This window comes from Dicentrarchus labrax, unplaced genomic scaffold (genome assembly GCF_905237075.1).
Source record: "Dicentrarchus labrax unplaced genomic scaffold, dlabrax2021, whole genome shotgun sequence".
In the NCBI taxonomy this organism is placed as follows: domain Eukaryota; kingdom Metazoa; phylum Chordata; class Actinopteri; family Moronidae; genus Dicentrarchus; species Dicentrarchus labrax.
In genome coordinates this window covers 23,859,274-23,884,792 of record NW_026136718.1, presented here as the reverse complement: position 1 = coordinate 23,884,792, position 25,519 = coordinate 23,859,274, and the positions used below count along the sequence as shown (strand labels likewise).

Genomic DNA, 25,519 nt, shown 5'->3' with positions numbered 1-25,519 from the left:
GAGAAAGCACAGCTGCTTTGTGAGAGCCAGAGGGTTATGACTGCTGTCTGTTTGATCTCTTTTGCTCTCATACCAGGGATATGATAATGGCTTCTGATACATCTGTGAATGCATCCATACGTCAACGTTATCTTCTTTTGAGTTTCAAAAGCGAGAAGTACATGCATTGGGAATTTCAGAGTAGTTTTCTCTTGTTGCGCTCTATATTTTGAGACATTTCTCAAGAAGTTTGCAGGTTTTCAACATTTATGCTTCTCCGTTATATCTACAACATTTCTTTCAGTTATTGACAAAAAGAATGGACAACTCTTGTGTCAACAGGTATAATAAAATAATTACAACCAGTAAAAATAGACAAATTTATTGATTAGTTTGATTATTGTCTTCAGCCCAGAGCTCAGTTGTGCATGATTTAAGGTTGACAGTCCAATGCTCACATCATCTTAGCATGCAGTATCAAGCATGCCATCATCAGCCACTTCATTTACCATCATGAAGAATCAGGATGTGTGGAAATAATGGTCTAAAGCAAGCTTAAGAAGCACCTCATCTTTGCATAGATAAAATCAAAACCACATCTGCTTGTACAGACACATTAGCTGTTTTGAAATCTATCTTGCAAAACATTAGAAGAACATTGTGCTAATTTCTTATCCTTTCTCGACCAAACTCTGGTTTGGTTTTTAATGGTTTTAATGGCTGCAGTGCAGATGTAAGTCTTCATATGATAATAAACATAAGGGGATTAAAACAGTGCTTACATTAAAGATGGAGCGTTCAAGTAAAATATTCCATACAAATCCAGTGTCAACATTCCTCAGTGTCCCGATAGCCTCATGTGCCAATGCTACATTGTGGCAGCAGACAATCAAATCTTGTGCGCAGGGTGGAAATCAGTAGCTAAATTAAATCCACCTCATATCTTAGGCGGCATTTCCAAACATTAAATACAACCTCGCAAATGTGCATTTTCTTTTTCAAACAAGGTGCAAAAAGTAATCCGATTCAGAAACTAATCTGTAGCACCATCACTTGCTTTAGACCACATGTAGATAGACATGTAATGCACTTCATCCACACACTGAAAAACTGAGAGTACTTTCGTCGTAAGAGTCATGAAAAATCAAGAGAAAAAAAAGTTAGAATGTCACAAGTAATAACAAGATATTTTACATGTGCATATCATACAGTGTTTCAAAATTGGATGGTTTAATCCTGCAAAACATCATTAAAAGTAACACAGAGTAACAGCTGGAGAAATCCCTGTTTATCCCCATTGTCAACCCCTTTACATTTATTATGTATTCATGACAAAAGACAACAACTTTCTGTATCTTGGCTCAAACATTGATGTTTGATAGTATGCAGGTGACACACAGCAGGTAACGTGACTCTGACCAGACTTCAGTCATGTTGACGCCACAGGCCGCAGGAGCTCCAGCTGGGACTCCAAGGTGACCCTCTCCTGGTGAACCACCTGCAGCCAACCAAAAAAAACCAAAACAAAACATGACCTTTGATCACTGCACTCTGAACAAGAACCTAAGGCAGTGATGACTTTATTAGCTTTATTTGCCATGGTAACGATGGTCTAGACCAGGAGTAGGCAACCTGTGGCTCTTTGGTCCCTCTCCATTGGCGCCCTGTGGCTTTGACTAAAAACTATATGGAGATGAATCATAAGTTATTTTAAAACATTTTTATTGTAACTTATTGTTGTAGACATAAAGTGATTCTTACATTCTCCAGTTGTTATTACACAGAATAATGAAAGTTTAGTACAAATAGAACAAGATGTTTATTACACCCCCAAATATGAAAGTGATGGGCCAGAATAAACAGCATACAGCATAGTTCTACCAATAATAGGGCTAGAAATGTAAAGCTTGTCCTGAGTGTGGCACTGGAGGAAATGCCACAAGATCAACTCACTGTAATATGTAATGTGTTGATATTTGGCATCTAGGCTCTGATCTCGTCTCTCCCCACAGGAAAGCTCAGCTCAGCAGAGAGAGACCGTACTAACTTCATCGCGAGGGGACAGTAGACTCATCAAGAAGAGTTTGTCATGTGAGTGTAGAGGCTGACACAAGTTGACTCCCTTAGTTCACAAGCTTTGTGCCATTATTAGTTTTGCTTGCCATGGTAATGGTGGCCTATAACAAGATCAATAACCTAAAGTAGCCCCTAATGTTCATTACACACCAAACTGTGTGATGAAATACAAAGATTATTCTGCAGTAGCTTCCAACCATTTTGGGTTGTGACCCCTTAAAACTAAGCAATGTCTACTTGTGACCCCCTCAAGTGCGGATGTAGCAAGTTGAGAGCAGTGCGTCCAAAGCATGTTTCATCTTATTGTGGATTTTCTCTGTGATCGTTTCATTTGATGGACTTTTAGAGGCCTGACACTGTATCTTTAATCTCTAATTTAAATCTTGAATCATATTCAGATTTATCTTGGTCGGGGGTTGGGAACAACTGCTCTACATAAAAGGTCACAAGGTAAATTCATGGTATCTGCTCATTAGATTTGGAGGTATCTTGCATGAAGAAATGAAGTTTTGGCCTGAGGCTAGCATAAATAGAGTGGAATGTCCAAAATGAAAAGTGAGGAGTAAATTTAAAGGACCAGTGCGTAGGATTTAGTGGCATCTAGTGGTGAAGTTGCAGATTCCGACCAACTGAATACTGCTTGCGTCTGCATTTGACGACCTGGGAACAAAAAGGAAGTGTGAAGGAGGAACCACAGTGGCTGCAAAATTTGTGAAAAATCCTCTGATGGGAATCAGGACAATCCTTAGCCATAAGGGTGGGAAAACCTTTATGGAAAGTAACGTAAATGTATTGGTCTTCCATAGCTTTGCCTTGGTCTCCTGTCTGTTCAACAGAAAACTGACTAATACTTCCTTCTTCATGTTGGATTAAAGGGCACATTTTTTTGTTTTTTTAAGTGGAGATTTTATTATGATTTTCTTGAACAGTCACCATGCACATCGTCTTTATTTCAGTTGCTACTTCAATTTAACAGAAGGACAAAAAGTCAAAGATTCCTTTCCATCCAGCCTCCTGTCTTTCCTCACACACCCTGTTGCAGTTGGATGCCTGACCAACCCAGGCTCTATTTTGAAGAAGACAGTTGTGAATGCCAATGGCTGTTTGGTATTTCAACAAGGCCTGAGTCTATATAAAGACACATATGCCTTTCTCTGCAAAATTCCACAGATGCTTTGGGGAACTAGCAGAGTTAGAGCGAATAAATGACACCCTACGTTACCAAGTACTTAAGGAAGAAGAATGCCATTATAAATACTTACAAGCTAGCTTACAATCAGCCTGCCTGTGTGAATGTGTATCGTGTGATATTTTTTCTATTCTTAAGTCTCTGTTGTATTAAAGCTATAAAAGTGCTGCATGTGATCGTGAAGGTTTCGCTACTGGATCATTTACCGGGAGAATGACAGGCATGCAGCATGTGTTCCAAATGTGAGTGCGTGTGCCACAGGCAGATCCCCAAAGCAAACAGCCAAGTCAGTGCCATTAGTTCAGCTATGACTGATGGGTAGCGGTGCAGACATGTTGAGCTCCGAGCTTTTCACCAAGTTGGACCAGCGGGACCATTCGTTGTCGCGCTCACTTAAAAACGCGAATTCAACTTCGGACAGGCAATCGTAAACTTTCGGAAAACGGTGTTAACATGAACGTTACAGCCCTCTCAGGCTTGTGTTGAAAATGTAGTGTATGAACTTCTTGTCATTTGATTGAGCCGTGTATTTTACCATTTCACAGTGTCCCAGAGGAGGCGGAGGGCTGGGAATGTCAGAAAGTCACTGCGGCCTGCCACTAATGTAGTCCACATAGACAAACACACCCACCTTCTGGAGAATACTGTACACAGACTGGTTGGTTGCTTCTACATGTGTGTTGCGCTGTAAGAAACAGACGATGAGCTGACCTTGAGTTGCTGTTGGAGCTCGCTATTGAGGCGTGTCAACACCGCGTTGGTTTCCTTGTTTTTACGGATCGCCATCTGAATCCCCCTCTTCTGTCCGGACAGCAGCCTGAGAGAGAATTTTAGCCACTTTTATCAGGTTTTTAATTCACTTTCTACGGACCTTGTTCAGAGAACTACTACGTCTAAGCATGGCGTTTGGAGTGGAGCCCAAAAGATCAGACAAAGGAACGGGGGTTTTACATCAATCATTCAGCCACTGCCGGCAGTCACTACTGTTAGTGACGGTCACCCACTGCACTGACAGACAGTCTGAATGATCTGTCTAGTCAATAAGGAGACAGGAGAACACATGCTAGAGTCATTACGGCGGGTTAGGGTATGCCTTAATGTCTGTTGAATTCCTCTTACTGGATAGCTTTCACCTTACAGTACTTAGTTTTAAGAATAAAACTGCATTAAGCTGTGAACACAACACTGACATGTTATCGCCTTACAAAGTTGATATGCCTAACGTGTTAGCAAACAGCAGCTTATTCCCACATTAAGCAGACATGGCATTAGTATTCGTTTGGAGTCGTGTTTCTGTCCACTTGATAAAGTCCAATATTCACTCTCCTTTCAGGTCTCTTTAACATTTTGTGAATGTCTTGCTCCTTTCCTAAATGTTCAACTATGTTCACTAGCTAGATGCTAACTTTGTCTCTCTGCTGTTTGGTACTGGGGATAGCATACGGGAAGTTTTAGAGCTTTTTAATGTAACAACAACAACAGCTGCCTATTGTGGCTAAAATTGATGCTGCTGTGAGTGGAAAATTAAAACATTTAAGTCGTAGTAAAACCAAAACAAGGTAAAAGAGGCTAAAAAGCTTGAAGGAGCTGCGGGCAACTGCAGAGATGAGTCATAATTCTTTTCTTGGAGTGACCCTTTAACATTACATATAGTCATTGGATCCCTTCCTAATATTAAAATATTGATTAAAGCTTTAACATAAGTCACCTTACAAATGTAGTTTTTGTAGTAGCCACTGCTACTAGTTAACTAAAATTCACATTCAATCAGATTGTGTTGAAAATTAAACTTATTTTAGAATTAAAGAGTCAAATGTTCAACTCACTTTTGAGCAGGTTTGGCAGGGGGAGCAAATGGCATGGCAGGTGGAGGTACGGCCTCCAGGTTCTGGCTCTCTGGGTGGTATTTCCTGCGGACCGGCTTCTGTGGCGCCTGACTGTGAGAAACTCCAATCATGTCCTGCAGGATAGTTTCAGAAATGAAAATCAGACACTAGTAATAAAACTAGTATGGGTCTCACACGTCTATGTTAACAGTTCTGACCTGTTTTGACGCATTTGTCAAGTCTTCAGTACTTCGACCAAATCTTGAGCGCAGACCCTGTTCCTCAGGTTTCACACTGCTCTCCTCCTGCAGCACAGACAAAAGCAACAGCATGAGTAAAATGAAATCACACAAAAAAATTTGCAAGGACGCTGGTCACAAGAGCTATACGATAAAATATCTCTTCCCACTGCTGGCCAACGTAAGAGTCCTGATGTCATGATGAGGTTAAATATCATGAGGGAACTGCTTAAGAGGCAGGATGAAATGTGTCTGCCCTGACTGTGGATAAATCAATATCTTCCCTGCAGCGACCGCGATCGAGGGCTCTCCAGGCGCGGCTTCCTGCCTGCTCAGGGGCAGCCATGATGGATTAACTTGCTTTTATTGCATCTTCTTGCTGCATTTCAGCAATTATTCTCCTCTTGACATAATGTATAAAGTATTAGCACCTGCTTTCATTCAGCAGAGAGGTTAATAGTGTGAAGACAGGGCCTACAAGGTCAGTTTCTTTATTTCTTAAGTTTAGCTCATAGCAAGATGGCAAAATTAGTTGTTGTGAAAGTTAAAAGGTATTTCTTACTAGGCAGCACCTTCTGTACCCTTTCTACACTACATCATTTCCCATCTGTTAATGTTGGATTTAGTGAATTTGATCCACTAATTTCTACGGGGCTGCAGTCTCCATTGCGGTGACAGTTGAAATGCCTGGGCTTTCCTGATGGTTTAAACAGGCTAATGCTGCTGTTGTAAATTGTACCCAAGAAACCGAAAAGTTCATTTTTGCTGAGCAATGCAACTGACATGCAAGCAGACACAAATAAATGACCCTGAGATTCCCTGTGCCACTGGATGTGAAACACAACCACAGCATGGAAACATTTAAAAAGGTACAGTAGTAGTTGCTATAGTGGCAATAAACCACAGGAGCTCCATCAGCAGCATGTGTGGTCACATCAGCCACAGGTCACGGCTGTTTCACTCCAGCAATGCAAGAGAGCTGGAGAATTACTGTCACTGTCACATAGACCTCATTTAACTGTTATAAATAACAGCAACTTGACTAGACACTAAAGCTCCGTGTGGCGATGCTGGCACAATGAGCGAAACCAGCGAACACAACAGGAGGACGAGAGGAGAGCTGACTCTGACCCTGTCTGAATGGATTTACTTGTCAGGTGGATGGAAAAGTTGGTGAGTGTGGATGGTAGTTGGACTGACAGATACGTGCATTTAGCTCTGCTATGCTTTGGAAAAAACATGAAACAAAGGTATGGCATTTAGGTCACTGCTGCAGTAGCATCCCTCCTCGCTCCCTGCCCAGTGTCACACCAACTGCACAGTGGTTTCTTGACACCGACTCTGCTGTGGTCACTGGAAAAGTTCATAGTTTGGAAAAGTAAAGTGAAGTGAAATTAACCGAAGCAAAGTTCAGTATAGTAAAGTGAAGTAAAGCAAAGAATAACTATGAAAAGCAAAGTGAAGTTAAATAAAGTGAAAAAAAGAAAAGTGAAGCGAAGCGAAGTTAGTGAAGTGAAGTTGGTTTAACACAGCAGTTACTTCTTTTCCCTTTCTTTCAAAAACAGAATGAAATGAACAGAGGATGACCGTATATGCCTGCAGATGTGAAGTTGTTTTTCCATTCACAACTGCAAATTGAACTGCTCCCAAGGGTTCCCTCCAAAAGCTCGTATCAAATATTAACCCTAAACCTTAAAGTTGACATGTTTTATGTTAAGGAAGCTATTTTTAACTATGCCTATAGTTCACTTATGTCTCTCTGAGGGGTTCGGGCTGTATGAGTTTCAGCTTGTCTCACTCTCAAGTGAAAAATATACATACGGAGTATAAGCACATTTCGGATCATCCAGTCTCTTTGGTTTTAATTAAGACTAAGTAAAACATCCTGTGGGGAGACAGAGGAAGGGGGACACTGCACAGGCAACAGTGATGGAAAAGATGACTTAAAGACACAAGAGCAGAAAGAGTAGAGAGAGAGCATGCTGGATTTAACAAATACAAACCATGAGTGATTGAAAAGACGGCGTAAAAAGGTCTGACTAATGGAGGGATCATATGACATCCACGGAGGACTGAGCCAGTTTGTTTGAATAAAATTAGGAGTCGCAGTGCCCTTTGACCTTAAAACTCAAAAAGGAGTCAGAGGGGTGGACAGAAAGACAGAAACCCTTCACGCTGTCTACCAGAAGAATGGTAAAAAAAACAAACAAAGGAGAGTAAATGGTAAATAAAATTTTAAAAAAAGGTAACTCTTTAATCCAATTAAGCCTTGAAAATATCAATAAACAAAAGAAAACCATGAGTGGTTGGCCAATACTGTGACAGTGGTCAAATTACACCTGATGGATTATTAGTAAGGAGGAACTATACCACTGTATAAACAGAGACATGAATGCATATCTGATATGAAAAGATTATGTTAAAATAACTGCTGGGCTGAGCTGAAAATAATGAATTTCAGGGATCACTTTGAATGACATAACCTGTTGTCAGAGGATGGAGAATGCAGGTACTCTTTTTGACAAGTCATATAAGCAGCAGTTTCGGACAAATTGACTACATTTATTTGACCACAGCCCATAAGCAACAGTTCAAATCAAGTAGAATTCTTCTAGAAAGTTAAAGTGTTCATTACGTGTACAATTAAAATCACTGTGACTGTATTTATAACAGCAACAAGAACTTTGATTATTATTAGGCTGTATGCATGTAGTTTTGAAGTGTCATACAGCCAGGTTTATGTAGGCCTATATCTGAGTGAGAGGCTAAAATACAAAGTTTTCCAGGACAAGATAGATTATTGCCATGATGTCTGTGTTTCCATGACAGGAAAACTAGATTTTATAGGGTTTACAGGATGCGTTGGAACCCTGAGCATGGTGATATGGCGGAGTAAAGCTGATAAAATACCTAAATGCATGATCATATTATATAAGGCAATCATTTTACACATTTAATTTCGGCTTTTAATGTCCTTCTAACTTTCTATCACTATTTTCTATGTGCAAATGGCGTGTTTTGTCATGAATCTTAACCATGCACTGCACTGTTGTGTCGTATAACAGGATACAAGAATAAAGAAAGACAAATGAAGGACAAAGAGAATGAGGTTGAAAAGGTTGAGACTAAATGGGCGACATGTCACATAAATAAATCCCTGACGTATTTGCTCGCTTGCCGTTTGATGTACAGTACACCGCTGTCATAACCCTGTCTTGAAATAGAGGCCCGTATATTTGACAAACATGACCTCAGTGACACATTTACGGTGCAACATCTGAGATGGAGGGTGGAAAATGGGGAGTGGAAAACGCTGACGATCTGGGATGGAATTTAAGTTTGCCTGCTTATTTTTTTCCCCCTTTTGAAGAGACGATTTGTGTTGCTGCTTGCTACATTTGGAAACTCCAGCCAAGAAAAATCAAAGCAGAAAATCAGATTTCATGCTCACCTCTTCTCTAAAGTGGCTGAAGTCAGCAAAGTTTGGCTGCTGCACTTTATTCTGGGGAGTTTTCTCTGAAACGCTGATAAAATGAGGAACCTGACAAGAGAGACACGATAGGCGCTGATCAGCCAAAGCTCTCGTTCATCATTCAATTATGAGACATTTGTAGAGTTGGAGTTCAGAGGAACAACAAATACCATAGTCAAACCAAGCTTACCTGTGAGGTTGTTGGTCTCGGAGGGAGGGCTGGAGGAGGTGGCAACCATCCGCCTTTTACCCCTAAAATCCAAATAAAATATCACTGAGCTATAAACTAGTGAAGTTGTTTCTTTGTTGAGTCACATTTCTCTCTTTAAAACAAAGAACAAAAACCACACATATTTTCACAATCAGGCACTAACTTGCATTATTGCGAGCCTCCCCCCTTTCAGACTAAACAATAAAACCCACCTATCTCCATTTCCCTTTTCGTTCACCAATGCAAGAAGAAGTGTCATGAACAAAACACAATAACTCGGTTGTAAAATGCAACGTAGCCGCGGGCAGTTCATCCTCTGAGTTGAGTGTGTGTTAGAAAATGAAAACTGTGAGAAGAGCTGAGTGGAGTCGGGGGAGAGTTCGTGGGTGTGGATCGTACCTGGAGCGCCTTGCTGGAACAGCTTGTTGAGGTCGAGCGAGGAGGCTCTGGAGTGGGTCTTCTGGGGTCGAGGTGGAGGGGTGGGAGGCTCTTCGGCTTTCTTCATCGCATCTTCAAAAGAAGTGCTGGAGTATGACCTGGAGGTGAGGTCATATGGGAAAAAACAAGTATAATGGGGTCAATGAGCATGCATTAGCTCAGAATATTTGTGAATCACTTCTGTGTTGTCATGGGGTCATTTTCACCTCGGTCTAGTTTTTGTCCTCATCTGTGGGTCCAGGTCGTGAGGTGGCTCTGTGAGGAAAGATATGTTAAATGAACAAAGGCGTGTCAGACTTTTAGTCTTGTTTGACTTGTAAATGAGAAGCAACTACTTCCCTGTGGAACCACAAAACGTGAGTTGCATGTGTGTAAAGTAGCTCAATCAACACTGTACATCATTTCAATGTCATTTTTGCTAATTATTATTATTACCAAAATATATCAAACCATTCAGACACACCTGAATGCTGCAGTGGGCCAGTCCCCCCCTTTTTTGATGCTACATTCTCAACAAAATCGCTCTTGAACTTACTCACATTTTTCACCAAATGTGAAAAAAAGAGGAAAGATTCCCAACACAGTGCAAGTACTGAGGTTAATGAGGTACAGTATCTGTGGTATATGATGTGTGTGTGCAAGTATTCACTGTCATTTTCCCACGTTAAAAGGAGTTTTAGTATCACCTGGCCTCTCAGGAAAAGCACGTTGTAGAGTTTGTTTCTCTTGGGATGTTGTCACCCTCTTCACACCTACATCTGCAGACACAAATAAAGACATCGGCAGTACGATTAGTTACATGAAGACTAATGACTTCAGCATGTACGAACTTCTGAGGAAAGATGTAACAGCATGTTATTTAAAAAAGTACTATCAAAATAAAATACTGTAATATAGTATAATCTAGGATAGCAACACTCCAGAAATCAGAAATCATTATATGGATATGCTGCTTTCTTTACATATTCTGATTTGTACTTTCAAAGTGCCCCTATCCCAGTTAATATTCTGTTTTGAGCGCCTTGCATCCGAGTTTTAGAATATACTGTTTTTCAGTATTTTTTGATAAATTGCTTAAATAAACTGGAAACGGGTGCATCTCATTTTACCTTGTTTACATGATTCCTCTTTCAAATCTTGCTTTGTTGTGGCCAGGCTTGGCTGGAGTCTCTCTATAATGGTCCGATCCTAAAAAGGAAATACAGCAAAAACAACAACACAACATTACTGCCTGCAAAGACTGAATGAAATTAATTCATTTTAGGAAGTACAAGCTTATGCCCCAAGCCAAACATGTTGACGGGGATACTCTTGGACTAACTTGGAGCAGCCTCATGTTCAGCTTGTTAGTGCCCCCTACAGGCACCAACAAGGGACACATGAATTTTTTATAAAACTGGCATTAAAGTGTCTGCGAAGTTAGAGTGTAATTTACCAGCCGATTGGGCCTCAGTTCAGTATCCTCAAAGACAATAAGAGGCTCTGCACTCTACAAAAAAGCACAGTAGGAATAACCACCAAAAAAGCAAAGACAGATACATTTATGAAGGTTTCTGATAACAGATTCATGGCTTTTTCCTTACTTCAGGAGTATCCGGTATGTCCTCTTCCTGCTGCATGAACCCTGGTTGCAGGGTTGGAGGAAGGCTCTCTGGCAGAGGGTACCCGTTCTTACGCGCCACAATCAAATGAAAGGCTGTGCAGAACTCAGAGAAAGTGAGAGCTCCATCTCTGTCCACATCACTCAGCTCCCTTAAAAACAGTTGAGAAATGAGAATATCCAAGTAAATGTTATTAATTCAAAAACCGGTTCACATTTTTCACAATATTTCCATGTTCAGTGGATCAGGTGCACTGACCAAAAAAAGACTCCATAGTTAACCATTTCTTTAAAACAAAAAGATTTATTGCCAAATTTATCTATTATTGCTACTTGGAAAAATAGAATTGAACACAGTTTGTATTTTCCCTATGATTTGTGCCAAATTACACAGTTCTACCCTGGAAACCTTAAAATGAAATAATTCTCAATTATATTGAAATTACAGACCAGCAAAATAAAGATATAGCACTATTTTTAGCTTCTTAAACATCATACTGTATTATCAAATAGCATAGAAACATCTTGGTAACATTTATTGTAATTAAATAGGGTGCTTTAAACATTAAAAGAATAGTTCAACAAGTTAAAATATGCGTATTTTACCAATCAATACCAATCTCAATTAGCTTAGCTTTCATAAAGACTAAAAAAGGGGGAAACAGCTAGCCTGGCTCTGTCCGAAGATAAAACTCCACCTCTAAAGCCCCAGTAAAACCACAACGTGTTGCTTTTACACCTTGGTTTTTAGTGGATTAAAAAAACGAATATATAATATATACAGTATTAAAAGGCTAGTTCGACCGCCAGCAGCTAGTTAGCTTGGTACAAAGACTGGAAATAAGGGGCAACAGCTAGCCTGGCTCTGTCCAAAGGTAAAGAAATCCAGAAAGTGTAAAAATAACACACTGTGCTAGTAGGCAGATTTTGTTAACACTGGACAGAACCAGGTTAGCACCAGGCTAACTTTCCCCTGTTTCTGGTATTTGTGCTAAACTAACTGTCTGCTGGCTGTAGCTTTATATTCCAAGTATAGATATAAGAGTAAACTCAAGCATAATTCCCCAAAACTATTCCTTTGTGATTGCGAGTAATGTCTTATGAACTAATTCATTTCTTAATACCACTCACAATTCCATATTTTCCAATAAATGTTATTTTATTCAGTCACTCTCTTTGCTGCAATACATGATAAAACAGTTCAAAATATCCTTGTGGTGAAACCTTTGTTGTTTGAGGATGAGAAGACAGTAAAGGTCTGCACTTTTAAAACAAGGCCTCTGTCTGACTCAGTGGGCACGCTGAGCTGCTTGGCTGACAAACAGCCAACTGACCCCAGAACAGAACAAGGACAGACAACACTATGAGTCAGCACTTACCAAATGTGGGAAAGCTCTGGTATTGGGAGCTTGGATTTTGTGAAGAAGTTCTTTGCAATGGCTCCTAGAAAAGAATCACAAGGTGATATAACAGCGTGAAAGTGATCTTTCTATTCATAAACAGGTGGAGCATAGGGAGGGGGTCCAAACCCAGGATGAGAGCCCCAAGGTCAGGCTGCAGGCTCTTAAATTGATTGGTGTAATACTCCAGCTGTTCCTCTGTGATCCTCCAGGGGTCATCATCAGAATAATCCACTACACCCTGCTGGTCCAGCCTCTCAGATGAAGAAGCCTGGGGAGACACACAGGAATCATAATACAAACTTAAAGAACTATTTACATAATCGTAAAGCTATACAACAATCTAGCTTTACCCGAGCCATAGCAGGATGCTCCACAGTGGCTTTGGTCCTGTAGTTACTGGGCGAGGAGTGCTGCTCTAGCTGCGAGGAATGCTTGGATTCATAGGCTGAAGGATAGAAGAGGAAAAACACAGGTTTGGTGGAAGAGAAACCTGAGACAAACATGCAGTGATTACCTACCGATTACACCCCTTAAAAATGTGATCTGAGAGAATGAGAGATTTACAGATCAAAAGGATCAGGAGAGGGTAAAGCGAGGGGAGAGAACTGAACAGGTGTCGGAGATACAGTAAAACTTCAGCTTTTTTATTTCAGTTCATTTCTAATTTATAATACATGGCTAGTGCAACACATGTACTTCTTGTGTTTTGAGTCCACTGCAGTGTTCCAGTTACCTACAGCACCAATCCACAAGGAAAGTGCTAAATCAGGCAAGTGTAATGTACCATACATGGTCCAAACATGCTGAATTACTGTATATTCACTTCTACAAAACTGCTAAAATAGGACATTTCCTAGTGATAAAAACAGAGGTGAAGTTGACTTAAAAAAAAATAAGTTGCTGAAAAAACAACAACTGAGTTATTACAGAAAATTGAAAACACAAAATAATCAATAATCATAATAGGATTTAGTGACATATAGTGGTGAAGTTATAGATTGCAACCAACTGAATACCACTCGCCTTCCAAGCATGTAGGAGAAAATACGGTGGACACAAAAAACATAAAAGGCCCTACAGCCAGTGTTAGGTTCATTCGTTCTGGGCTACTGTAGAAACATGGCGGTTCAACATGGCGGACTCCGTAGAAGAGGACCCACTCCCGCTGTAGATAAAAACAGCTCATTCTAAGGTAACGAATGGATCTATGAGTATCATATTCCTTTTCTGCCAGTAGATCCTCCTAAATGTTACACACTGAACCTTTAAAGCGAACTTTTCTCTTCCTCTGCGCTGACCAGTATCACTTTAAAACTGGACTGGAAATTCACTTACCGATCTGAGAGTCGGCCCCGTTCCTCTGCTTGGTGTACGGGTAGCTGCGGTAGGTCAGTGGAGAGCGAGATGGTGAACCGCACGGGGATCGTGGTGGGGACCAAAGTTCCTTCAGACACAGAATATTGTTGTTATTTCACACAGGCTGAACAATAAGTAGCCTCTATGAATATACTTCTAGTTACTCCTGTTATAGATCTGACAAGTTGCTGTAAACTCTCCTACTAACATGATAGTGTGACTGGATTATGCACATTTTCACTGGCACATTAATGTTATGAACAGCCTGTTCCAGTTCATGCCAAACTGTGCCCTAGTGCATTGAGGTCTGGTGAGGGTGGAGGCAAATGTAACCTAAACCAGAGTCACTGTTGTGTACCTGTAACTGTCCTGAGATAATGTTCCTTTCATGGCACAGTGCACTATCCTTTTGAAGTATCTGTCTGAGAGCAGGTACACTGCTGTCTCATCAGATTAGCAGTAGGTTAGCTGGACAGCACTGACCTGAAACAACTCTCGTCTACGTTCTAGTTTGAAGGGGTTACAATAAATTGTACGGACAACTTATTTCCAACCCAAGGACAATAGGGTTTGCTGGGAGAGTTTGATGCCTTAATTCCATAGAGGACCGTAGGGAGAGATGGGGATTGCAAAGGTACGTAGCAAAGGTCTACCGAAAACTCAAACCAGAGACACTGTGATTCATGGTGGCCAGTGGTTCTCAACTTTTTTGGTGTATTGTGGATTGGCAGATTAACAGCGTGAACAATGAGCGTGAATCCTGTGAACAGAACAGTCATTCTTATACATTCTCTCACATTTCAAAGGATTAATAATTAAATTATTATATCCCCCAATTTTCTGGGGACCCCCTGGAAATCCTGTAAGGACCCCAGGTTGACATCCACTGACCTAGGAATGTCTGTCTTAAAACGATAATCATGTGCCCAGTTGAGCACTGAAACAGGTTTTGCTTGTTGTTATCATTCCTCCTGTTCATACTGGCCATTAAAAGCTCCCTTCCTAATGCTCTCCCAGTGTACATGATGGGAGACAAATGCCACACTCTTCAAACATATATTTAAAAGTTATACAAGGCTTCAGCAGTCTGAGTTAGTCAAATCAAGTGGATATTTTCCAAAATTACAATCTGTTCTCTTCTTGAAGTGTTCATTAGGGTTGTGTGCTGAGATGCCCTTGTGCATATGAGTGTCTGCATTCTTGTGGCCGGTCTGGTACCTTGAAGGAGGGCTTGTCATTCTCATCTAATCTCTCATCAACAAGGCATTTCTGCTCTGATGAATACAGCAGACTGGAATGTCTTTGCTCAGTGTACCACTCTACTGTCCCAACAGTCATCCATGCTATATTTTACACTCTTCCAAGCTCAAAAACATGCCAGACAGGAAACGTTGAATTACATGTTTTTGAGCTGGCAGGAGAGCTAGAAGTCAACACATAATGTTTTGTAGCGTCAGAAATTTCATCCGCTCCTCACCTTCTTCTCCGCGTTGGCCTCCAGGTGTCTGAATGCGCTTCGGTCAGCTGGAGTCCAGGAGAGGGAACCAGGTGCAGTCCCGCCCTGAGCCCCCTGACTGTCTATGCTTGGAGGGACGGCTGAGTATCGCATCTCTGGTTCATTCTTCAGCCCAAGAAATCTGGGCAGAGGTAGATCTACAGGCAGACATGGGGCTTCTTTTTTATTCTTGTTTACCAAGGTAGTTTGGGATTCTTTCTTTCTTTAAATTTTTTTTATTTTATTTTCTGTGATAAACAAAAGTATTTATTGTCTCAGAAGAAGATTGTTTTTACTTCTGTCTGGTCATGAGCTTCCTGTATAATGACCTTTGATAGATCTAGGATTAGACAGAGGGAGTTAATCAGAGTCAGGTCTTTAGGTTAGCGACTACTGAACCAAATCATGGTGAAACTCTGAACACACTTTTACTAATAATCCATCATACTACCATGACCTGTGTAGAAAACAGATTTTCTCTTTGGTCGGGTGTGACCGATTGTGTGCTCGTGTAATAAGGGCAAACCCACTTAGCCCTTTCCACGCGACTCCCCTTTCATCCAGATTAGACCAAATCCTGCCATGTTAAGATAATCTCCTGATCCCCTTTTGCTCTCATAAGACGCCTCCTCTCTGCGCAGCAGACTTACTGGCCGTTACGCTCTCCAGGTGGATGGGCAGACCAGACTGGGCGGCTGCCAGCAGCTTCAGGGCCACGTAGAACTGAGGTGTACCAAAGTAGCCCAGGCGCTTTGCTCCACACACCTCGGTAACCTGAACGAAACAAAGACAGAAAGTTTAGAATGATTCTCAAAGGACAACTATGGACAGGTTTTAACAATACATTAGTCTGATAAATCATCAATTTTCTCTTTCCAGAAACGTAATCTTGGCAGGACCAGAGTAAGCTCAAGCATGTGATTATTTGACACCGTGATCAAGATAATGTGTAGCACAAAATTACGGCCTCCACTAAAAGAATAAAGCTAAAAGAAACAGTATGTAAGGGATCAGCGGCACAGCGGGATCTGTTTATCCTGTACTCATTTGATTAGAGGTACAATGACTGCATTGGGGGAGCAAAGAAGATTAGGATTATGTAGGACAATCGAGGAAAAATTCCCCAAAATATAACAGAAAGAAATTTTCTTTAGAAAAAAAAGAGGAAAAAGCGTTCTTCAAAAGTAAGACTGTTTATAACTGAGTTATATACAAGCATTTTGCAGCCGCCATAGTTTCTCCTTCACACTTCTGCAATTCCACCGCCAGATGTCACTAAATCCTACATACTGGACTTTTAAATACAATATTAAAACAAAGTAACTGTGAATGGTAATTTTTCTTTGTCATGAAAGTATTAATGGTATCTGTTATACCATGCACATATACACACGCCCCTCAACCTATTTTGTCCCAGAAACCAATCAGTATTTCTACGCTGGAACTGAACCTGCTTGCCTCGCATCACCGGACTAATTTGCAAATCAAACATGATCTCAGCAGTATCGTCTGGTTCCCAGGCCAGTAACCTGCCCTAAATTTACTCTGTCTGACTTCTGGATAATTTGCTTTTTTTAAGCACAATATCAACTGAAATATTAGAATAAACTAGATTTTTAGGTGTTGAAGACACACCCTGGTGACTGGGTCAAAATGCAGGAATGAATGATATATAAACATAACATGTTGGAAAATATATGTATTTGCTTTCTTGCTGAGAGTTAGATCTGAGAAGATTGACACCACTTAGTTTAACCTCACATAAAGACTGGAAACAGGGAAACAGCTAGTATATCTGGCTCTGTCCACATATTGTTAAATAAAAATAATATAGCTAGAGCTAGATTTTTTCCTGTCACTGTCACAGGAAATAAAGATTAATGAAGAGAATATTTCAGGAACACCAGTGAAGGCCTTGAGTAACCAGACTGGCAGGTCAGATCTATGGCCTGAGGGGGAAAGTTATTTAAGGAAGATGGAAAGATGCCCAAAATAATTCAGCGCACATAATGTTGTCGCTGGTATAACTTCCTGGATATTAATAAATCATATGCTCTGTTGACAATCTGAATGAGAAAATCAAGTTTGAATATCTGCCATGTTAATATACAAGATATCTGACACACATGAGCAACACTTCTGTCCTTTTTCACTTTGCAGAGGATTTTTCAGTTTTTCCTGCACATCACCTGAAACTATGACAAAACTTTTCTGTTACTTCAGAATGGAAAATAACAAATTAGTGAGAGGCACATATTTTGGTGCTTACCAGATACAGTATAATTGTTTATGTGAGAAAACAAGCATGCTAACATGCTCACACTGTCAGTGGGAACATGCTGACACTGATAGGGCATGTGTACCACGTTCAGCCTCAGTTTAGCAGCTAACGTTTGCTCATTAGCACTAAACACAAAGTACAGCTGAGGCTGATGGGAATGTCATTCCTTTTGGGAGTATTTAGTCATTAATCAAAGTATTGGACACTTTTGGCCTGATGATGGTGCTAGCTGAAAAGTCTCTCCAGCATCTCCAGAGGGAGCTGTGTGTAATCTGATAAATTGCCTCAAATTATGTCGTTGGTTCGGGTTGAAGACAAGTTTGAAAATTAAAGAAATCAGGGGGTGTGGAGTTAGAGGTATTATTACGATTTATCCCAAGGGGGACATGAATGTCTGTACCAAATTTCATGGCAATCCAACCAATAGCTTGTGAGAAATTTCACTCAAAACCACAAATCTCAACCAAACTGTGGCGTTAGAGGGAAAGGGGAAGTCCAAAGTATTTAGGTTTCTACATACATACTGTCTGTATATACCAAACAGGCAACAATGTCAACCTGCTGGTGGAACTGGGTGAAGTCAGGGGATCACCAAAACCAGTAGGATTCATCCTCTGGGGATTAATAATATAAAATCTTCAGGACAATACATCCAATAGATGTTGAGATATTTTAGTAAAAACCAAAGTAGTGGACCAACAGACCCCTATTACTCCTGCTGACTGTGAAAAATTCCAGTCTTTTTTCATTAGCAAGATCGATGGTCTAAGCCTTAGACCATTGAAATGAGACCTTAGACTTTAAGGTCTCATTTTCCCCTCACTGTTCTGCCCCCTCCGACGCCTAGTTGTCCCATTTTACTGTCTGATTCTGCTTTTCTCTCTCTACAGATCCTTTTAAAAACACATGCGTCCCTCCTCCAGTCCCTGTGACACAGTTTCTACAACATTTTTAAAATCCATACTCCCTGTCTTGGGTCTTAGCTTGCTTTCTATCATCAATTGCTCTCTCACATCAGGGTCCGTACCTGACCTTTTTAAAATTGCTAAGTGTTCAGCTACTTCTTAAAAAAATCCTCTCTCATTCCAGACCAGTTAGAAAGCTTTAGACCTATCTCCAAACTTCCCTTTCTATCTATTCTAAAATCCTTGAAAAGATTGTTGCAGACCAGCTCTTGTAGAGGGTCATAGAATCTTTGACAAATTCCAATCTAGTTTTCGCCAAAAACATAGCATGAGACAGCATTACTAAGAGTGTCTAATGACATCCTTATGCATGCTGACAAAGGTGAAAGCTCCATCCTTATTCTTCTCGATCTGACTGCAGCCTTTGATATCGATCATGCCATTTTACTGGATAGATTACAGAACTGGGTTGGCATTTCTGGTACAGCCTTAAACTATTTGACTAATAGAGTCTTTAATTCCTGCATAAATAATCATTTTCCTCCTCTGCTCCCATGCTGTGTGGTGTCCCTCAGGGGTTGGTTCTCGGTCCAGTTCTGTTCTCCCTGTATATGCTTCCTCTGGGTCATTTGTTCAGCCGCTTCCATGACATGTCATACCACTGTTATGCCAATGATACACAGATCTACTTTTCTGCGAAACCCAATAACCTGAATCAACTGTCCTCTCTCCGTGAGTGCTTGGCTGCCACCAAAGACTGGATGTCTCCTCATTTTCTCCACTTAAATCCTGACAAAATTGAAATTATTTTATTTGGCCCTGAAAACTTTGTCACTGCAGTTTATCAGTTTATTGGACCATTACGCAAATATCAAACCCACTGCTAAAAATCTGGGTATCATATTTGACCTTCATGTTACAAAGCTTGTCCAGTCCTGTTTCCTGCAGCTACAAAATATTGCAAAAATCAAAGGTTTCTTGTCCTCCAGTGATCTTGAACTATTAATTCACAGCTTCATTTTCTCCCATCTAGATTACTGTAACTTCCTCTACACGTGCCTCAGTCAAGCTTCGTTAAGTCGTATACAGTTAGTCCAAAATGCAGCCGCCAGACCTTTAACCAGAACCAGCCGTCGGTTCCACATTACTCCTGTTCTCGCATCCCTTCATTGGCTTCCTGTAAAATTCAGAATCAATTATAAGATCTTACTGATTACATATAAGGCACTTCATGACCTTGCCCCCAGTTACATTTCAGATCTCCTTGTTCCTCATTCCACTCCTCGGCCACTTCGCTCCTCAAATCTCTGCCTTTTATCCGTTCCACGCTCTAACTGCAAAACTAAAGGTGACCGTGCCTTTGCTGTTCTAGCCCCAACATTGTGGAACAGTCTTCCCCAATCACTCAGATTCACTGAACCTGTGAACTGTTTTAAGCGGCTCCTCAAAACCCTCCTCTATAGGCCTTATTATAGATCTCCTTGTTTGTTTTCTCATCTGTCGCCTCTCTGTTAATTTATCCTTCCCTCTTGTTTTATCTTCCTTATGTTTGTATTTACATGCTTCCTATGTTGGTTTGATTGGGTATGGTTATACCCTATTTGTTGTTTGTAAAGCACTTTGGACCTCTGTGTTAAAAAGGTGCTATATAAATAAAGCTTTAATTACTTACTTACTTACTTACCGTTGCTAGAGCCTCACCACTGGTATGGCGAAAAGCAATGTAGTTGATTAAACCAACATAAATGTGCTTTTATATTGCCAGCAATATGTGGCGCTAGCAGTCCTGAATGTGTCAACACCAGGGGAGCTGAGTTTCAGAAAGGCATATCTTGAAGGAGCCCGCACCAACCAGACAGGCTCTACAACAATGTCTGTCAACACTTGTAACTCAACGTGTCACTGTACTCAGCACATACCAGTGCCTTCACCCTCAACCTGTCAGCTCAAGCAGGTGAGTGATTCAGTCTATATTTAAATTACATGTAGTACACATGGGGAGGCATCCAATTAAACACTTAACCTTCCACTACGCACTCCAAATGGCTACCGTGGCTCTTATCGTGTTCACATGATACAACATTATGGGAAACATTTGCTGCACTCCAAGTCCATAAAATCAGCATCACAATTGATTTCATTGCAGAGTCATGTGTGGGAGGCTGAGGCTTCCTCTGAGGGACAACTGGCTTCACTGACAGTGATGATGTCTCAGCAGGAAGAAGGGTCATGCTTTGACTACTTATCTGCTGTAAACACAGGCTAGACATAAAGATCCTTCCTCTGTAAATCTGGTTAATCTAAGTGAATCATGACTCAACAAAACACACTTCCACACACAGCGCATGATGGAAAATCCCCCGTTTTGACAAAAGTGTATTTACAGTAAAACCCAGTCCAGTCAAATCATAAAACAACTTCTACGTTATCATAGATCCTGGAGGAAATACACCATTCATGATTCTCTGATACTGTTTGACACAATGACCCAGAAGTCAGCACTGAGTCCAAGAGTGATCCTGCAGGCATCCTGCAGCAGGGACAAACACTGCTCAGAAGGCTGTGTGTCAATCACCCCCGTGTGGTGGCGGCGATCCAGGCCGGACAGGAAGGAAGCAGAGCTCAATGCCAAACTTCCTTACACCCACACAGAAACACAATGGGCCGTGATCGCCGGGAGCTGACCCCATGGGACTGTGAGCGCCGTTAATGGAGGCGGCAACCTGCTGTGCTCATCTGAGCTGGAAAAATATGTTTATATCCTTGTGGTGGGTCAGCAAAATGAGCGCTAGAGCCAATTAAATACAGTTTAGCACAACCAATGGCTAATAGCTTGACTGTCAAGCAGTTATGGCATCATCATTAAAATAACTCATATGAAAAGAGTTAAATAAATTAAATATAGAGAAATGTTTCTGTGACACAGCACAGAAAAATCAAATAGTTTTAATCTTGCATGTTGTTTTTTTTCCCCAGGTTCGACTCCCTTGTCATTGAGTAAAATAGTGGGTGGAAACTTAAAGAGCAATGCCAGTGCTTTTGAAATCAACTACATTTAACTACATTTAAATATATATATATTTAAAATAGTGTATAGTTTTACATATACATATTTGTATTTTTCCTACTGCTCCAGGCAGACAAAAATCAATAAGCAAGTTTTATAAACTGCATGAGTTGTATAATCCATCACAGTGAACATTAAGTCTACACATTTTGTGGTAATGCAGTTTATAAAGTTTGGACAGCATTACCTCATACTAACAATGTAAGCCTTAAAGCGACTCTATGTTACTATTGTTTACTGTGGCCACGAGTGACAAATACTGGACAATGATAAATGCTAAAACATAATGTGAAAGTAGCACAAGTGAAGAAAAGGCAAGAAGTCACACAAATGTGATTTATACAGTAATATCTTTCTAAAGTAGCCAACATAAACTATAGGTCATACCAGACCAGTGAGTGGACTGAACTGAGCAAAGCTGCATTTTATTGCTTTTGAGTTTAACTTTTCACTTGTCCTTCCTTTTTTCTTCTTTCAAAAGTTACACAGTCTCGCTTTAATGATCTCTGTGATGGATTACTCAACTCAAGCAAACCTGCTAGCAGATGTTCATACTGTAGAGAAATGAATGGAAAACAATGGCTGCCTGGAACTACAGGAAAAGAACTAATACAAATCTAAAATACAGCAGTATGGTCAAAATACTGTTTAAAACATTTTCTGGCTCCAGCTACTAAACTGTGGGGCCTTTTCACTGTAAATTCAGTGCTGTGGGATTTCAAATCACCTGAGTAGATACTGACATTGTAACTGTAAAACACAGGTTTTCCTTCCTGTGGATCAACATACAGAATAGTGGGCTACAGATGCAGTGCATGTGCAGCTAATGCAGTAAGTAAAGGGGCTGCCCTCCTGTGTGACAGAGGAGGGGGGGGGGGGAGAGACAAACACACACACACACACACACACACACACACACACACTCCACAAAGCAAATATCACGATCATACTCAGGAGCCCACCACAGGCGGATCATTTGGACCCTGCTCGGTGTGTCCTGCAGATCCCTGAGGTCTGCTGATCAGCCGCAGCTCCCTCTCAGCCCCGTTCTCACTAGATAACATGTGATGAGCAGGCAGCAGGCGCAGATGTGCCATACACTCACTTTATGCAGGGCTTCAGGAGGTAGCTGAGACGCCTTGAACAGCTCCGCCACTTTGCCGGACGACAGCTGTCCTGAAGTGTCAGCTTGGCACAGGCTGTGGAGACCTGAGTAATACCTCTGCTCATGTTCATTCAGGGAGATGAAACTCCCCGCAGACGCCGCACCGGATTCCTGATCCATTCCCGGGGCTGGCGCATGGAGGATCCGCTGGAGGAGTGCTACAAGCAAACAGATCGATACATCCTGCTCCGGACACCGGCTCCTGTTTCCAGTCGGAAGCGGAGGGTTCTGTTGTTTTTTCTGCCAGGAGGAGGGCGGTATCACCTCCGACAAGAGTGTTCCTTGTGGGGAGAGACTGGCTGCTCGGCTCAGGCTCATCCACTCCTACTGCCTATTATGGCTGATTGTAGCAGTACCAGCCTGAGCCTGCTGGGGGCGGTAGAGGGCAGGAAGAAGAGGGAGGCATTGTCTGTGAAATAAGGGGCTGCTTTGTCTTAGCAGTACATAATAAAGAAAGAACTGTAATATTGATTTTTGTATTTTCCAGGGCATAATTCTATGAAGATTATTATGTGTGTTTGATTGTGTTGTGTTTTATAATACAAGTTGGGAAGGGGGGCTAGAATAAAATCCAGATCAACTTCATCATACTAATAAATACAAATCTATTTCTGGGTGGGAGCCCTTAAATCTGTGATTGACCCGAGGGAAACTGAGGATCCCACTTTGGAAGTCACTGTGTTAACTCACACATGTTGTGGAGTATTCCGATCTTTATTAAAGTAAAAGTTATTGTAGAAATACTCTATTTCAAGTAAAATCCTGCATTAAAACCCCCACTGGAGTAAAAGCACAGAGGTATTATACAGCAAAATGTACTTTAAGTAACTAAAGTCCTTCTGCAGAAGAGTTAGCCTACCATATTATCATTGTCATCATCATCATCATCAGTGCTACAGGACCTGTAGCTCCATTTGCAGCACTGAAACCAAAGCAGTCAGTGATCTAAAGCAGATGAGACAGCTTCTTCTTACTAACTCATACTAAAATATTTTTTGGACATTTCAGAAAAAATAATGAATGTTACTCATCAAATAGTAGATGTTGTGAATAGCCTGAACTCAGTCTAGCTTTCTTCAGCCCAGGGCCTGATGCCCCTCTACTGTAATGCCTCTGCTGCCATCATCTGTTCAGGAAAATATCTGCAGTCTGTGGTCTGCAGCAGAAGTAGTTTATGTAAATCAGCCTTTTGCAGAGACTGAATGGGGAGCAATCAGGAGCTGTGAATGTTTTTTTTTATTTTTTTTTTTTTTTTCAAAAGCCCCAAATTCTCTACAATTTTAAAATGATTTGTGTAAAACAGCTTTGTGTCATTTCTCCCGAGTCTCTCTGACTGCACTGGAAAATCAATGGAGCAAAGGTTCTACAGTATTACTGGGAAATGTCACCATCTATTACAGTATTATTGTATGGATTCACACACACACACCGCAGAACATTCATTCTGTGAACTCTGCTCCAACATAGTTAAAATAGGTTTCAAGATTAATAATGCTGTTTATGCCAAATTCCTACTCTACCTATGTTATATAACTTTAACAAATAACATCTAGACATTTTTTGTCTCTTTTTAGGTGGCAGGAGCAAACAATTTTGTCATTTTCAGCGTTTGTTGTGTTCTTGTTTCAGAATGATGGAGACAGCTGGAGAACAATTTGATACACAATATAATGTAGGCCCTGCAGGATGATTTGTTTCCTCCAGGCAACTATCTCATTCTATTGTCTCAACTAGCTTGAAAAATAGTGCATATAGCCGCCATAAATGGGAAAAAAAATCTCTGCTAAGCCCTGAATGTTTACAATGTCTGCTCCGCCCCTGGGAGCAATCCAAGTTACAAGTGTAAGATTTACTAGTTTTCCCACAATGAGATGTCCCCAAAGTCTTATGAGAACTTTAGATTTTCCATTATGTTTCTCTACATAAGCGGAAGAGAAAACAGCACAGCACGAAACAACATAGTGTTTTTTTTTATTCTTTACTGTAACAGACCGTATAAAGAATGATAAAGCAGGACCTTGACGGGGAGCGGTTTAACTGGGTTTGTACTGTATTGTAAATCTCAGCAAGATGTTTTCATATTGTTTGCATGGGTGTTGTCTGTTTTATGGAAAAACACTTATGACATTTTATGGGAGCAAAAGATCGCTTATTGAAGGACAAGTGCCCAGTTTAGTGTGGTCAGCCTGGGTTTTAAATGGTAGATACAATCTGCTATCACGAGAGAGAGACTTAAAAAGCAAACTTGGCAGGAGACTTTGGCTCAAGTGCCCTGTGTCAACTTAGTCTCTTATAAAAAGGCTCTGTCAGGCATCCAGCACTACACATTGGTTGAACAATTAACCAAATTGCCGGCCTGATTCTCTGGGCAGAATGGATGATTAACCTTAAATATCTGTCTTTCTATAGTCTGTCAAAGCTTCCTTCCCCTTTGTCCAGTGAATGTCAGAACAGAGGAATCATGAATAAACACTGAACATATGGAGCTTTCTGGATCTACTGTGGGAAATTTGGTTGAAGTTATTGTCCTTTTTATTATGTACCTCATATAATAAAGCCAGGTTAGGCCTGATAACCATGTTAGGAGAGACACAGAGTAAGTACAGTACAATCTGGCATGAAAATCAGCACATTAAAGGAGGCAAAATAACTGGTTGGTCTGACATGTACTTGTGTTTTGCTCATTATCTGAATTTAGTGCATACCGTCAGCATCCTGTAACCTGTTTGCCCTCCAAGGAATGCAACTGCTGGTGATATCTTAACTAATGAGCGATATGGTCAGATGCTTTATTCTTTTTCCAGTCAGACAGATTTG

The 25,519-nt window shown here is 40.8% G+C and overlaps 1 protein-coding gene across 3 annotated transcripts; it reads right to left on the bottom strand.

The window, feature by feature from the left end:
• Positions 1–345: 345 nt before the first annotated feature.
• Positions 346–23,059, bottom strand: reps2 (RALBP1 associated Eps domain containing 2). 3 transcript variants are annotated; one of them, XM_051376128.1, is made up of 19 exons: positions 22,643–23,057; positions 15,935–16,058; positions 15,267–15,442; positions 13,769–13,877; positions 12,784–12,878; positions 12,560–12,701; positions 12,410–12,473; positions 11,014–11,182; positions 10,866–10,919; positions 10,540–10,618; positions 10,117–10,188; positions 9,637–9,685; positions 9,392–9,528; positions 8,972–9,033; positions 8,761–8,850; positions 5,289–5,375; positions 5,071–5,204; positions 3,956–4,061; positions 346–1,477 (listed from the first exon to the last, which is right to left on the bottom strand). In XM_051376128.1, exons 1-19 carry the CDS (start codon positions 23,018–23,020, stop codon positions 1,409–1,411), a joined length of 2,196 nt encoding a protein of 731 aa, XP_051232088.1. In that variant the 5' UTR covers positions 23,021–23,057; the 3' UTR covers positions 346–1,408. The 3 variants fall into 3 exon arrangements, with proteins under 3 accessions (XP_051232088.1, XP_051232090.1, XP_051232089.1); XM_051376130.1 differs by lacking the exon at positions 8,761–8,850 and having other exon boundaries at positions 22,643–23,059; XM_051376129.1 differs by lacking the exon at positions 10,866–10,919.
• Positions 23,060–25,519: the final 2,460 nt, after the last annotated feature.

What these genes read in the sequence shown, in the direction of transcription:
- reps2 (XM_051376128.1), bottom strand. Translation starts at nt 23,020, where the DNA reads ATGAGCCTGAGCCGAGCAGCCAGTCTCTCCCCACAAGGAACACTCTTG. An exon ending in AGGCCAACGCGGAGAAGAAG is followed by an intron (nt 13,878 to 15,266) that starts GTGAGGAGCGGA and finishes CTGTGTCTGAAG; the next exon opens with GAACTTTGGTCCCCACCACG. An exon ending in TGACAAATGCGTCAAAACAG is followed by an intron (nt 5,205 to 5,288) that starts GTCAGAACTGTT and finishes ACTATCCTGCAG; the next exon opens with GACATGATTGGAGTTTCTCA.